General features: G+C 35.0%; 1 protein-coding gene across 2 annotated transcripts in view; it reads right to left on the bottom strand.

Annotated features, from left to right (window-relative positions):
• The window catches only part of CASD1 (CAS1 domain containing 1), a 48,332-nt gene extending 32,803 nt beyond the window's left edge, over positions 1-15,529 (bottom strand). Inside the window, exons 1-4 of one of the 2 annotated variants that reach the window (XM_036230357.1) lie at positions 15,093-15,529; positions 8,019-8,115; positions 7,396-7,516; positions 50-94 (exon numbers count right to left, since the gene is read on the bottom strand). In XM_036230357.1, coding sequence (XP_036086250.1) covers positions 50-94; positions 7,396-7,516; positions 8,019-8,115; positions 15,093-15,225 — 396 coding nt within the window. In that variant the 5' untranslated portion in view covers positions 15,226-15,529. The remainder of the gene's footprint in view (positions 1-49; positions 95-7,395; positions 7,517-8,018; positions 8,116-15,092) is intronic. The other variant, XM_016160863.2, reaches the window with a different exon arrangement.
• Positions 15,530-16,574: the final 1,045 nt, after the last annotated feature.

The following is a 16,574-nucleotide window of genomic DNA, read 5'->3' as shown; positions in this document are numbered from 1 at the left end:
AATATTGTTTCACCATTATAACATGTAGCTTACTATTATATGAACTTACCACTTTAACTGAAGAAATCTTGTCTTCAAAAGGAATGTTTTCATGCTGCCACAAAGAAAATGAGAAAACAGAAATATTAACATATAAATTTTATGTAAATAATTCTCCCTTTAGCTCCTTTTTTTGAGTCATTTATGGATCATATCTCAATTATATATATTCAACCCAAAGAGGAAAAGACCTGCATACAATATCAAAAAGTGACAGCAGAGTTAAATGGTTTACATGTGACTTTCAATGTCTAAGATGTAGTTCAAAGATAAAACCTCAACAACAACCAAGCAGATACATGAACATGCCTATATAAATTATCTTTTTCCTGAGATTGCCATGATTTCGATTTAGCCCTACTATTATTTATGGCAAAGACGAATTGTTCCCCTACATTTCCTGAGTCCTTTCCAGTTAAAATAACATGATTAGTTCTGGCCAAAGTATTGTGGCTATATGTAATGTGGGTTACTTCTGGGCTGAATTTCCCAAGGCAATTCCTAGTCTGGCTTAATATGGTGCAGACACTGAAAATCTAAATGTTCCAAACAGTATAACCAGAAGATGGTAAAAATTCCAATAGCAAGAATCCTTGCATGACTGTGTGGAGGAAAGCCTCTGTTAACCCATCTAGGACATGCAGTGCTGAGTGAGAAATGAACTTCTGTTAAGATTCTAGAGTGCTTTGTTGCTGCAGCAAAATCTAATCCATTCTCATCAATATGAGCATAGGTCCATATATGTCTGAACAGGAATAGACATGTATGATACTAGGTTATTATAGGTTTCACTTTGAAGACAGTACATAAAAAGTCCAGTTGTAGAAAAAATTAAAATCTGGAGACAACTTCTTATATTCCGATATAAAGAAGAGACCTCCTCTTATAGTTAAAACCCAGGGTGGGGTTACAGGTTAGAAGTGGTCAATAAGCTAATTCTTTTTCTAAAAACGTTTTCATTAATTTAACAAGATAGTATTTATTTTTATATCCGTTAAATAAATTTTGCTTTTATCAACAAGCTAATTTATAAAATTCTTGTTAGTCCTTCTGAAGCATCATTTCCTGAAAAAACTCTTGGTATCATAACTCAATGGAACTTTTAGGTATGTTATATGAAGAGACTATCATTGGTAAAATAAGTCTGGGAAATACTGGGTCAGACAAAATCACACAAATGTTTTCCTCCTTCTACCCCATCTCGACCTTGTTAAAATTCTTCCTCAGAAAAATGTCATGAACTTTATTTCTCCTCTTTTTGTATAGCTCAGTTAATTCAACTTCTTTCTTCTTATTGTTTTAATGTGACATGATATATACAAAAGAATATGCTACATATATGTAAGTCACAAACCACAGTAAAAATATATAAGCACTAATGAATCCATGGCACAAATCAGAGCATTACCAATGCACTGAATGACTTATGTGGACCTCTCCTCTTAAAGAAACCACTGTCTTAAATTTTGTTTATATCTTTTCTATTATATAGTTTTGTTACATATATATGCATCCTTAAATAATATCTTGTTTAGTGTTAACTCTCCAACTTTTAATTTTGAAAAATTTCAAACTTACAGCAAAGTTGGCAAATCTGACAAAATTATAATGAACACTCCAACACCCTTTGGTAAACCACATGAAAGTAAACTGCAGATATCATAAGATTTCGCCCCTGAAGACTTAAGCATATATCTTCTAATAATATGGGTGTTCTCTTACATAACTTCAACAATATAACCCCACCTAAGAAATCTGAAAGTGATAATATCTAATATACAGCTATGTTCAAGTTTCCTCAATTTCCTGATGTTTTCTCTATAGTTCTTATTATTTTAATGTAGACTTTAATTAAAATCAGGTATTACATTTAATTATCATGTCTCTTTAGTCTCATTTAATCTAGAACATTCTCTGGCCTTTAAAAACTTATCTATCAAATATTACATTTATTATTTTTATAGTCTAGGTCAGTGATACAAGGGACCAAATCCAGATTATAAACAGCATTCACAGTTACCTTCTTGTATATGTCACTTAGTATATGTGTAAGAGTTTCTTTAAATAGTTCTAAAGGTTCTATACAAATATTCATCCTCACCTAATACAAATTATTTTCTCAAGTGTTTGTAACAATTCAGACTCTCACCAACAGTTTATGAAACAGTCTAACATAGCTTTTCAGATCAGATATTTTGCCATTGTCAAATTTAATTTTTGCCATTAAAGTAGGTATAAAATAGTACCTTGTTATGGTCTTAATTTGCATTTATCTGATTACTAATAAAGTTAAATATCTTTTAGATTTATACTGGGATTTGTCTTTTGTGAAATGCCTGGTCATGTTTTTCCCCTCTGCTTTCTGGTGGGCCATCATTTTTACTAATTTGTGGTTTTTAAATCTCTTAAATATGTTACAAATATCTTCTTTCAGTTTATTGCTAGTCTTTTCTCTTTAAGGTACTTTTTAATGAATAAATGGTCTTAATCTTAAGTATGTAAATTTATCTTTTATGTTTAGTACTTTTTGTTTCTTATTAAGAAACTTTCACTTGTTTGAGGTAATAAAGATATTCTCCTACATTTGTTTTCTAAAAGTTTCAAAGTTTTGTCTTCTATATTTAAGTCTAAATTTATCTAGGAATGATTTTACTTGGTAGTATATGGTAAGGGTCCAATTTTAGTTTTTTTCCATATACATAACCGGTTGCCTCACTATCACTTATTTAATAGACTTTCCTTTCCCCAGGGATCTTTAGTGGCATATTTGCTACTTTTAAGGTTTTGTATATACATGTATCTATTTTAGAGCTCTATATTCTGCTCCTTTGGTTTCTTTGTTTAGCTATACCAATACCACATTGTCTTAATTAATACAGTTAAAAAAGTCTTGATATTAGAGAATAAGTTCTTTCCATCTGGTTTTTCAGATTTGTCATGGTTATTTTTGGTCCACTGCTCTTCCACATAAATTTAGAATCAACTGGTAAAGTTCCACAACAAACCCTATTACGATTTTGAACTTAGAGATCAAGTTGAGAATAACTGACATCTTTACAATATTGAGATTTCCCATTCCAGAATATAGTATAAATCTTCCATTTAATTATATAATTTTAAATTGTTTTTGAATAAAATCTTATGATTTTTTTTCTGCATACAGATCTTGCACACTTGCTAGGTTTATTCCTAGACATCATATGGTTTTTGGTGCTACAGTATATTTTAAACAGTGCTTCTAAACTCTATATTCCTGGTAAGTTGATATAAAATTAATTTTTAATAAATTTATTGAGTTACTATAATTAATTTTTGCATATTAATCTTTATAATCAGCCATCTTATTAAAATTTTTATCCTATCTAACAAATTTTCTATAGATTCTTTGGAGTTTTCCATGTGGATAATTATATCATATGAAATCCTGAATTTATTTCTTTAGAATCCTTACATCTTCAAATTATCTTTCTTTGGTTAAGGACTTCCAATACAATGTTGAATAGAAGCTAAATTTGAAAATCCTTGTCTTCTTCCTGAGTTTAATGGAAATGTGTCTAATATTTCACCACTAAGAACATTTACTGCAGGCTTCTAGAATATTTGTCAGGTTAAGTTAAGAATATAAAGGAACTTACCAAATAGAGAAACAATGATACTGGTTCTGGTATTTTTGAAACCTGCTTAATGGCCCAAAATATGGTAAAAAAACAAAACAAAACAAAACAGAAAACTAAAAACCAAACATTCCATGTGTGCTTTGAAAAAATGTATTCTCTGAATTTTTGGTGTATTCTTTTAAGCACTGTGCTATAAGTCTGTATAATCATCATGTTAATAGTCTACTATGTGTTTACTAATTTTATTTACTTGTCCTATCAGTAATTGTATGAGCAGTGCAGTTCTCCTACTATGATGGAGATTGTCAACTTCTCATGTAATCACATTAATTTTTCTTCTATACATTTTAAGACTAATTTATTAAATGCTTACAAGTTTAAAAATCTTAGTAATTTGAACTTTTCATCATTAAAAATGATCTATATCCCTGATAAAACTTTTTGCCTTAAAATTGATTTTAAGGTATATCTTTTTAAGCAGCAGAAAGTTCTTTTAAAATCAATCTGAAAATCAGTGCTTAGCTGACAAGTTTAAACTACTTCTACTTATTTTGTTTCTAAATGTTTCCACTACCTTACTTTTTGGTTTCTAGCTCCTTCACACATACATATTTATATATATATATGTAAACACCAATGTTTTGCATGTACATATAAATGGTTTTGTGTATATATATGCACGCGTACATATGGGTATGGATGTGTGTGTGCGCGTGTGTGTATAAAACATATCTGGCATTAAGTAAATTTGGTTTAAAATTTACACACCCTAATTCTATATTTTTAATCCTTGCCCTTGAAGTTTTATTACGCATCTTTAAGTTCTACAGTAAGATAACACCTTAAAGAGTAAGGAGGACATTAGAATACTTTGTGATAATTTCACTCTGACTTATATCCTATTAATGGCCAGTTCTTTAGTACAGTCTTTTTATAAAGTGTAAAAAGCCATTATTATTTTATACAGGGACTGTTTATATTTACATATACATTTACTATTTTCTTTAACCATTGCTCATTTATATTTCAGATTTTTTTCTTATTTTCCCCCTTCCTGAAGTTTATCCTTCAGAAAATCCTTTAGTGTAAGTCTATGTGACAATAAACCCTCGTAGTTTCTGTTTATCTGAAAATGTCCTAAATTTCAAGAATAGAGAAATTTTCATGCTAGGTGTACAATTCTAGGTTAAACTTACTTTCTCTCAGAACATTAAAGTTATTATTTTATTGTCCTCTGGTTTCCAATATTACTACTCAGAAATATGCTGGTCCAAAGCTTAGTTTTTTACATATAGAGCATTATGGTTATTGGCATCTGGCTTCAGGGCAACCTGAATCTCTACTGCATGCCTACTGTTATTATTCTCATCTCTGGTTTTGCCTCACAGTTTGTCCCTTTTGGGGGAATGTCTCCCATTTCCTCAAAGTATTTCCTAGAAATACATCGAGTATTTTTTTTTAATCTATGATTTAGTTGGTTTGAGGTAGGAGCCCCGAGAGAACCTAGCTTGCCCACTGGCTGAAAGCAAAACAAACAGGTTCCTTTACTGCAAGACTTCTCAAGTTTTTAATATCCTAGCCTAAATTAATACCATCTAAGAGAGGGATATGATATCCAGCTCTGTCCAAATTTATTTGACCAGAGCCTCACACAGAAAAAAGTCTTACTTTAAAGCTTCTTTTCTAAAAAAATTTGCCTCAATATAGAAAAACAAATTCAAACAAAGAATTACTGCAATACTCCTATTCCACCCAAACAAACCCATACCAAGTTTAAAAAATAATAATAATAATAATCAGCTTTTGCAATATGCCAGGCTATAGTAGGCACAAAAATGTATTTTTAAAAAATAACAATACACAATCCTGATCCTCAAATTTTTCAGACAAGAGAACTAAAACATAATTTCCTAAATGTTCCACTAGCAGTATGAATTAAAGTTTGTCAATAACTGTCTCTTTAAGACCATGACAAGCTGTCTTTGTTTCTTTATTAAATGCATATAAATTTAAAGGTATCTTGTTTGATAATTGTGGGATAACTGTACACATCTAGAAAATAAAAATTGGAAACCTAGGTGTTATGACTAGGGCTTAGAAACAATGTCCTATATTGTACCTACTTTTGGCTGTAGACTAAACCATTAAAGCTTTTTTCAACTAACAAATCTATTATTACAATTTTCAGAAATAAATATAATATTTATATTTAACATCAATATTGAATATTTCTAAGCCTAGAAATTTAAAAACCGTTTCTCTGAAATCAGAAATCTCTCTACTTTTTAGAAGTTTACTAAAGTTTTTTTACTTCGAACTGTAATTTCATGTCATTAATTTCAACTTATCTGTATAATTTTATGTGTATAAATACAAGTTAAAACTACATTTATAGATACCAAATACATTGAAAAGTTGACTTTATTATTTTCCATTATTCAGCTTTAAAATCTATAGTACTCTTTTCCTAGACAACAAAACATCTAATATTCTAAGGACCCTTCTCACAAGGAATAGTTCCTAAGACTTTAGTATCCACTACCATCATCACTATGTGTTTACCTACTTACTTGTGAAGTCCCTAATTTTTCAGCTCCTTACTACTGGGCAAGGTGATGTGTACAGGCAGATTTTCATCATAAATTCATGAGCTATTTCCCCTACAATTCTCAACTTTCTTATACTTCACTTTTCTCTCCTTGCCATTCCTACTCCCAATCATATGCAGTTGAAGACAGGGATTAGAACCTTGGATCACTTAAAAATGGATAAACAGAAGGATTATATAATATAATTCAAAAAAAGGTTAATTATTGACATATATAGAGATCTTCATATTTGTTAGTTTTTAAAAATATCTGTGTGTTAGCTTTTATTTATTCTGCTAGAAGAATGCTTACCAATAAGACATATTTTTAAAATAAGAAATTTTCTATAAAAAGAGCACTAATTTGTTGTCACATTGTTGTTTTACTATATAGCATGATTGCCTAGTACCAGCAAGGTTGCAGAAAATTAGGCCCTGATGTGCATTGCTTACAGTATAAATTGAAAGTTTAGCAATACAATCAATAATGTTTGAAGTATCTGTATACTTTAGTCGAAAATTTGCATTGTAGTCATCCCACCCTAAGGAAATAATTTAAAAAGCAAAATTTTCACAGATATCATTGAAAATGTCCTCTTTTAAATTGCAAAATAAAAAAAATTAAAAACTACAAGAAGTTTTTAAAAAGGGAGGATTATACAAAATTACATTATACCCACTCAATAGTATGTTGCCATCATGAAGAGACTTACATTAATTATATAATAATATGGTGAATTATAATAAGTAGTAGGGAAAGAAGCAAGACCAAATTGTACTTGCTAAAACACGTTTAACAAAAGAAACTGAAAAGAAATGGCAAATATTAAAAGGAGAATAAAGGATATTTTTCTCTCTCTTTTTTTTTCCTAAGGAATTTTTAAAAGTTTTTCCATGGAAAAAATTTATTATTTCTGAAAACTAAAAGTTTAAGTTAATAAAAGGCTTGCCAATCAACACTTTACCCATATCTTTTTTTTTTATGTTCCCAATTATAGAAAATCATCCCTTTTTCCCCTCCACGCTTCCCACAAGCAAAGGAAAACTTTTATAGTTCTTTGTATTAATGTGAAGATGCGCATTTCTCCTAAAGCTACTCAACTGGTCAACTTCTAAAACAAAACCCTAATAAAGAGAATAAACAAATTTTACCTTATTTCCTTCTTCTTTGAATTGGGGATTAATTATTTTTACAAAAGAATAAAACAATTGACGGATTCTGGAATCTCCAATAAATGCAATATGTTTATCTACAAGGCAGTTCTTTGCCTCACTGAAATCACAAAGAAACATTAATTAAAATAAGTAAAATTAGCATATTGGCATTTTGAAGCACACAGTTTGTGAAAAAAATAGTACAGGACTGTTGTACATACAGTCATGCTCATTCAACCAGTCCTGGTATGATTAACTGATTCTCAACAATAAGAAACCCCATTTATTAAGTGTTTAAGATATACTCTAACCACATTTGCTTTAAATCCATTATTTCCGAACGAGTCCATGAGGTGGCTATCCCAGCCCCAAAACAGGTCTTTTCTTCACGAAAGGGCTATTTCCTTGGGTCTCTACTCATCTCTTACCTGAGATAAAGCAAGTCGGCCAAAGCTTTTTCCCTAATGCTTTTGGGCAAGAATCATAACCTGGACTCACCCTCAATATTACCCTCCTTCAGCGATTCTCTACCATCATACAGAGAAGTATCATCTACTCCTCTCCACTAGATAGTATGATCTATCACAGGAAAAAACCCACAAACAACAAAGAAATCTTACCTGATTTTGTATTTATGCATCATACAACTGTGAGGTTGCCAAACTTTCTCTCCAAGAAATCTGCCACTTGAAAGAAGGTATTCACATGAATCATTGCCTATAACAGTTAAACAAAAATGTTGTAAATGATAGTTAAATGTTCATATGTTGGTTATCTGACCCCATGTAAGCTCTTTGAGATGAGAAAGTACAAAGTTTTCTATGATTCACTATACCGTTTAGGGGCATTTTTCTCATCCATGAGAAACATGACGAATATCAATACATTACCATTCACGATGATAAGAGCCACTAATGACAGGTACTTCACCCTATGAGACTAACTCCTACATGCTACATTTAGTGCTTTGGCAGTTCCTTCTACTTCAGATTTTCTTTCTAAGAACATCATTTCAATCTCAAACTACCCTTTATATCTGTTTACCACTCCTACTTCTAGCTGAGAAAGAAAAGTTTAAGAGTTGGAAATGATTTCCTCTTACTCAACTATTGCAATACACAGTACATTATCGTATCTGGAAACCTAGTTAATATTGAAATATTTTTTAAACCTCTTAATTTTCACCACTTTCCTGTGATGAAGTATGCTATCCCGATTTGGTAAATGTGTGAACAGAGAAAAAGACTTATTCGAGAACCTCTTAAAAAGCTTAATAAAACCGCATCCTTTTACAGTCTTACAAAGACTTTAAAACCATGTTATCCACAAGTGGCCAAAGATAAACACGATCAGTATCAGTAATAAATTGCAGATTTCAGCTATTAATATTTTCTACTCTTCTTGCTATCTCATCTTCCTTTAGGATGACCAACCGACTTCTCCCAGTTTGGCTGGGACTTTCACAGGTTTACACAGAAAGTTCCCCATGGGGAAAGCCTTCCAGTCTCACGTAAACTGGCACAGGTCACCTTTTTCCTTTGGCCATTTTACTGTACATTGGCTTAAATGACTAAAGAAGTTTAAAGAGGGTTGGAGGCATTTAAAAAGTTCAATAATGTCAAATAGATGAGGCAAAAATGAGATGTTTAGATTAACCATGGGTTTATAATAAAATATATATTATTAAATTTAATCTCAAATTCTTTATGAACAGTTAAAACTGCATAAAACAGCATACTTTGTTTTACAAATAGCTAAGGTTGGGATAGGGAGTCTGGTAAGGAATATTACAGAACAAAAATTGTACTGAATCATTTAGGGAAGGGATAGAGAAGACCCGAAGATATTTAAAGTAGAACATATCTCTCTTCTCAATCCAGTTATCTATTTGGCAAATATACAGAAAAAAAGGTGATACAAATGCAACACAGGTATGCATAAATAATGGAAGTGTTGTTACCTCAGTATCATAAATTCTAAAATGGAAAGTGAAAATACTGTACTATTGTGTGGGTGGAAAGCAAAATATCAATTATTAAATTTTGCGATTATATATTTAGTTTGTGCAGATTTTCTTGTATTTCAAAGATTTTTTAATAACATCTCTCTAAGGAAACTATAAATAATCAGTTCTTAATTCTTTCCAATTATTAAAAACTAGTTCTAGTTCTAAAAAAACAAAACAAAACAAAACAAAATTAAGCTACATATATAACCTAGGAATGAAGAAAGGACTATAAGGAGCATATGATTCAGTTAGTTTCCTAAAAACAGCACTCATGCTGCATTCTTTTATAATAGCCACATAGTAAAATGCTTTTACTAAAAATCTAGTAAATGTTTAAAATTATGATAAAAATTCCATATTTATAGCATTTCTACTGCTTTAATACATCTATTAAAGCAAATAAAAAGTTAGTTTACACATTCATTTTCTAAAAATGTTATGTTGCAAATAACTAGGTATTAATTCTGTGGAGTTGTTCTTTTTCTTCCTTCCTCCTTTTGAAAAAAGCAGTTATTTGATTTTTGTTTTCTAATAGAAGCCTAAACAGAAACATATCTTGATCAATCTTCAGTGTATGGGATTATGTTATTTGTTAATGATCTATATATGGGTTATGAATATGATTTTCTAGAAATGGAAGTACCATTCAACATCTTAAAATAACCAGTCTTTTATCCAACAGAAAATGTGTTTAAAAATAGTTATTTTCTTCCTCAATACTACTACTCACACGTTGTTTTTTAAAGGCCAGCTAGTGGGAAAACAACAGCTCTCATCTGATGAACCCATATTAGAAAAACCCTATAGCAAACCAAGTACGAAGTTGTCACTAACCAAAGAGCATTGTAAATACAGTATTTTGAAAGTACTGGTCTTTCTAGGAAAGAAATTCTTAATTTGCTAATGAATGTTTGTTGATGATGACTCTTCTTAAAATATTTTATGGTGCAAAGTTGTTTTTTTTTTTTAATAATCCTATATCTGAATTTAATAGTTTCTGTATATCGGTTAAGGTCCTGTCAGAAGACAAACTATACCAGCTCTTTTAACAGAGAGACTCTAATATGAAGATATGTTAGAAAAGTTAGAGAACTGCTAACTAGAAAATTGAAAAGACAAAAAAGAGATTTTTTAAATATTTGTATTTGTCAGCAAAATAATAAAGGTAGTAGTAATAATAAATACTATTGTAATCTGATTAAAAATAAATTAACCAGATTTAGAAAAAAAATGCCACAAAATTCCATACTCTAAAAGAAGTTCTCTTCTTCTGGAAAAGAAATATTTTTTAGATCAAATCACTGAATGTAAATCAAGATGTTAAAATAAGTTACTGTGCCACAATTTTATTATGTATACCTACTATATGTAATCCATGCTGGCACACATTTTCCTTTCAGAATTTATCCAGAAAAACCCCAAAGAAAAGCAAAACAAAAACCCCGTTTTCAGTCACCTCATATACTTTTGATAGCTACTTTAACCTAACCAGCGTGAGATGAAAGTTGCCAAGTGCTCAGATAAATCAAGCTATGACCCCCCCCCCTCCCCACACACACACACACAGAGTAACTAAAAGAATAGAATTATTTACTTCAGCTATCTCCAGTACTAAGATTATCTAGATGAATGGCTGTCTTCCTCTTCATTCTGTTATCTTAAGCATATAAGCATTGTGGTTTGTCAGTCTAAAGTCTCAGGTTTTTATGCATGATTTTTCTATAATAGAAAAGACACGAAAAACAAGCAAAATGAGTAAAAAACAAACAGGTAAAAAAAAAAAGCTGAAAAACAAAAGTAACAACTAAAGAAAACATCTGATGTGCAAAATAAAGGATAGCTTATATCTTCCTTTGAATAAAATACCCCTAGGACACTGTGCCTTGAGACTGAATCATTTACCAAAGCTTTGTTTCTTACTACCAACTATTAAAATACCAGATCATAAAGTTTACAGTATGATCTGTAGTATATTTTGTTTGCCTAAAATTCAGCAAGTTATACTTTAGTCTGTGCTGAAAAATCACCATTTACATTTTTCTTTAGACAAGCTAGTAGTGCCTCATTACAAGTGGTGTGATACAGATCAGGATTTTTCTAGCAGTCCAAGAAAAAGAAAAGGCTAAAAAACCTATAGCTGCTTCTTTATTGCTTTAATTTCTGAGGCTCTGAACTTAACCTTTATGTAAAACATGCAATATTTAACATTTGCATTTCATATGCCAAGTGATTGAAAAGAATTAATTTCAAAAAAATTAAGGCATTTTAAGTTCACTTTATCAATTAAAATATTAAAATATATCCAGATTGGAACTACCCCTAGTGCTATAGATGCTGGTTTCTTGTCACAGAATTGATGATTTTAGTTTCTAATCACAATATTAGTTGACATTTTGTAATTCAGTAATGTCAGAGATTGATAAAATTTTGAAAAAAGTTAAAAAAATATTTTTTAAAACGTCATTCTGTTATGTGAAAATAAATAATGCAAAAAAAACCCCTACTATTTAAAGTCAATATAAAAACATGCTATTAGAACATGAAACTCAAAGCAAAAGAACCAAATGCAAGGAGGAAAACAGAAGGAAATAAGGACTTTAAGAATCTATTCAACAATTGTTTATGGAGTTCCTACTGCATATTAAGCTCTGATGATTTAAAGATAAAAAATACTCTTGGAATCTCACAGTTTGTGTAGGGAAGACAGATACAAATTATTATAATACAATATGATAAGTATGTATTAACTGCTATAGAAACACTGAATTCCTAATTCCTACTTCTGTGGTAGTAACATATGAACCAGGACTTGGAAAACTGTACTTTCTTTCCAGGAGAGATAGGCCACTGCAGGCATAGAAAATCAGATATTTGTTAGATATGTAAAAGGGAAAAGCATATTTAGACTGTGAACCTGGAGTTTAGGAAGAAGGAAAAAACAAAAACATACGTAATAAAAAATAAACTGGTCAGATTTTGAAGTTTTATACATGCAACTTTTAGAAAATCACTGCTTTACTAGAAAAAGAATAGGAAAACTCTTGGCTGGTACTGTGAGGTTAAGTCAATGTTCCTAAGTGGTTTAATACAAGTCCCTCTGGAAAAATGCTTGCTCACTTCATCTTCTATACATTGCCACTGTATAAGAAGCTCTGAGAAAGGCAGAGTACAACATGATGGCATGAGGTTGACTAACTGGGTTTTAAATCCTACCTCAGTTATTAATTGTGTCTCCTTAGGCAACTTTACCTCTCATGACTGACTCATCTTTAAAATGTAAATAATACTGTAATTTGATGACTCTAAGAGCATTGATTATAAGACACATCATTATTTTATTTAACAGTAGGAAAGATATTATCAATTAAACTTTGACATACAATCAAAGTTTTAAAAACTCATCCTGATTACAAAAATGTTAGAAATGAGGCAAGGAGAGAGGATAGAATAAGGTCATTGTATCTACCTCATAGAATGGCTGTAAATACAAAATGAATTAAAACATGTAAAACCCTTAATAGAACAGTACCTGGTATATATAATATGATCAACGTTAGTTAGCATGTTGTGTTTGCCAAGCTTTACTGTATGTTTCTTTTACTTGCTGTATTTTGTAAATAAAGCAAGAGATATTGGATATGTGTATTCAAATTGTATTCACTCTACCTTGCCTGAGGCACTCTCATACCCACACATTGGGGATTTTAATATACAGCCTAAACCTCAGTATCCAAAACAAGGCCCTTTCTTATTCTAAAGATTTGATAGTGTTATTCAAGTGTATGGTTATCTTTGTGTTAAAGGGCATTGCATCTGACTCAGTTTGACAATATCTAAGCATAAGGATGGCTAAAAAGTTCCTGATAAGACGATTTCCCAGTCTCTGGCTCAAGTTCTTGACATTCAGTCTGGGCAAGTACACACACGAGGTGTACTGCTTCACACTCGAGGCTCTGAAGCACCTATGAAAGCTGATGACTAGCTTCTGAAGGAGGCTTTATAAACAAACAACCCCAGATTGCCACACTGAATCATACGGTTCCATCTGACATTCTATTTTCCCTGCTGATGACAGATTTTGAAAGGATGAAATAATCTAAATATAATAATTAGTATCCAAGCTTATCAAAAGACAGAAGCACAATTAAAGGGCGGGGGGGGGGGGAGATTAGATGTTTACCTTTAGGACTAAAGCACCAAAAGTACACAAAATTGGGTTAGATTACCGTTATCTTATACCAAACTAACATGTGATTAATAGTGTTAGAAAACTTTCTTCAAAATCACATATTAATGCATCAACATTGCTAGTTTCATTTTACATATGATCTGTTAACAGTAACTGTAGTTGAAAGATGAAGCAATGCCCTGCCAGGTCCTATGGCTGTGACCTATAGGAGAGTGGAGGAGAAAGGCTAAAAGGGTATAAAGAATGTATTTGTTTAAGTCCATTTTATGTCTTTGTATAAAAGAGCCATTCATCCAGCATGGTACAAGATTTTTAATCCTCAAATATTGGAGAAAATAAGGCAGCAAAACTGATTAAAATGTTCTACATTTTGAAAGATTTCCTGGGGTGAGAAGAGAGCTCAGATTCCAGTACCCCATTTACTGGATATTTTGCCAAAGTGGGTGTGAAGTGAAATGGGAATATCATTAAATGCCCACCTGTCCATTACACATTACATCTTGACCAATTAATCTCACAGTCACCAAGAGCTGTCCTGATAATGGCTTCTGGAGGAGGATAATACTAAGAGCAAAAAATAAAAGATCCTAGCATTATTAATTCCTCGCAGCCTGTCAGTCTCTCCTAATTTTTTTTAATCAATTAAGGACAAGTAAATATCCCTTGATTACTGAAAAGATAATTCATTCTGAAATAAGGCCATATTTCCTTTTCCCCTTTACACCAACTTCAAAACCTGCTGAGAAGGCCTCCTTTCAAACTGCTTCCAACTTGTTCTCATTGCCCACCTCGACTCTGGTCAACACCTTACTTCTTTTCATATTAACTGCCCAAGTGCCTTTATTTTGTAAAAAGTGTGCAACCAGAAGCCTTCAAACGTTTCTGAATCACAAAGGCTGGATGACACCTCCTCCATTTGGCCAACCGCATCTTTTGCCAGCTGTCACCCCCAGTGCCAAAGGAAAACGGGGCGGCCCTTGCCGCTGTCCAACAACAGCTCGGTCCTGCTATTACAAGGCAGAGACCGGATTAAACAAAGGCTAAAGAGCCGGACCCCTAGGGCGCAGAATCGTTGACCCCCGCTGCGGACGGAGGCGCCCCCTTGCAGGGAAGCCTTTGCCTTCGAGCGTCCCGGGCTAGCCGCCGAGGGCCGCCTGTCGGACCTCCCGCACGCGGGCCCCGTTCCTGGCGCGTGTCCCCCAGGCCGCCTCGCGCTGGAGCCAGGACCCCGGCTGCTCCTCCGGCCAGGCCCGGCGTGGCGCCCCCGGCCCCAGCACGGACGGCTCGGGGCACCCGGAACCACGGGGCCGCGAACCGTGGCGGGCCACGCTGGGGCCCGCTGCGGGGGACAACTGGGCGCACGTGGGGGCGCCGCCTCCCCCGCGGGCCTGGCGCGCGGGCGGCCGCGTGGACGTGGGCGTGTGTTGGGCGCGGGGGGCGGCCTCCATTCGCCGCGTCGCCTCCTCCCCCGACCGGGCAGGGGGAGGGCCCGCTCACCTCGGTAGCGGCGGGAGGCGAGGTGGCACGCTGCGAGCAGCAGCACGGCCGCCAGCGCCAGCACCTTGGCGCTCCTCACGCTGAAGTAGTGGTTGATCTCCCGCTTGCCCAGGTTGTAGGCCAGAGCCGCCATCTTGGTTCCTCCATGACAACAGTGCGCGGCGGAGCGGGGAAGGGGCGCCGCACAGGGGCAGCACTGGGGCCGTCGCCGCCGCAGCCAGGCGAGAAGCCGCCGCCAGTCCCCGCGGCCACCACCCGCGCCTCCAGCCGGGGAGCCTGACCCCGCTGCCGCAGCGCCCCCGGCCTCCACCTGCCCCTCCTCGGCCGCAGGCGCCTCGGCCGCCTCCCCCCAACCCCGCCGCCGCTGCTCCGCCGTGCCGGTTCGCGAGGCGCCCGGGACGCCTGTCTCCTCCCCTTCCTCCTCCTCCCCTTTAGCCTCCTGCCTTAATAGCGGCTGCGCCTGCGAGGGGGGTCCGGATGCCCGGTGCTCCGGGGTCACGGGCCCCAGACGGCACTCCGGGGTCATAGGGTCACGGGCGCCGGCGGGCGGCGGCGGCGACGGCGGCGGCGGCACAGACATGGGGATGCGAAGAGAGGGGACCAGGGCTCCAACCTGGCTTGAATACGGACCCCTGGGCTTTCCCCTGGCTTGCTTACTACTGGTCGCTACCTGAGCCCTGGTTGGAGCAATAAAAGTACAGTTCCAGAAGAAAAGTACACATAGTTAGTTACACTCACTCCTTCCTGCAATACACCGTTTCCTGAGCGCTCTGCTCTCTGAACCAGGTCAGTAGGGTACGAAGGTTACCCGGACGTCACCAGTGCTTATCTTCAGACTATCTGGTCTGCTCAACTGCTCACAGATGCTTGCCAGATGTTGAGACTGCTAGTAGCCCTAGCATCAGACCCACGGAATACCAGTCTTAACTCTTAACTCATCGCCTTGGCCCACTTCTCACTTTAAAAAAAAAAAAAAAAATGTCTTCAGTTTACTGAGTTTCAGTGGGTAAAAACACACCAAAGTACAAAGTACAGAAAGAGCCTAGCTTAATAGGTATTGGTGAGAAAAAACCTCCATTTGTATGTACACAAGAGTTGGTTAGGTGGATGTGCCAAACATAAAAAAGTGTACTTGTGACAATTATTCCTGCTGCTAAAGTTGATTAATGTTTTGTTATTAATAAAGGGAGTACTACTTTGCCTTTATTAGGGGCTCACTATCTATCCTTTGCTCTCCTTTATTTTTTATTTTTGGTCTTGCCAGCGCTGTCTTCCAGGTGGGAATGGTTATTTAACATTGCTTCCCTTTCTTCTTGCCTTGTTTAAAGTGAGTCATTGGTTATTGCCTTGTTTAGAGTGAGTCATTGGTTAGTTGGGGGTGTTTTCAAATATTCTTTACAACTTTCACATTTAGTCATTCCTGAACTTGTGTTTATAGGCGTCTCTTAAAATTACAGAATGTTAGATATGAGGGACAATAGA

This window comes from Rousettus aegyptiacus, unplaced genomic scaffold, assembly GCF_014176215.1.
Source record: "Rousettus aegyptiacus isolate mRouAeg1 unplaced genomic scaffold, mRouAeg1.p scaffold_m13_p_13, whole genome shotgun sequence".
In the NCBI taxonomy this organism is placed as follows: Eukaryota; Metazoa; Chordata; class Mammalia; order Chiroptera; family Pteropodidae; genus Rousettus; species Rousettus aegyptiacus.
Note: the sequence above shows the minus strand (reverse complement) of the source record. Positions and strands in the feature narration are given on the sequence as shown.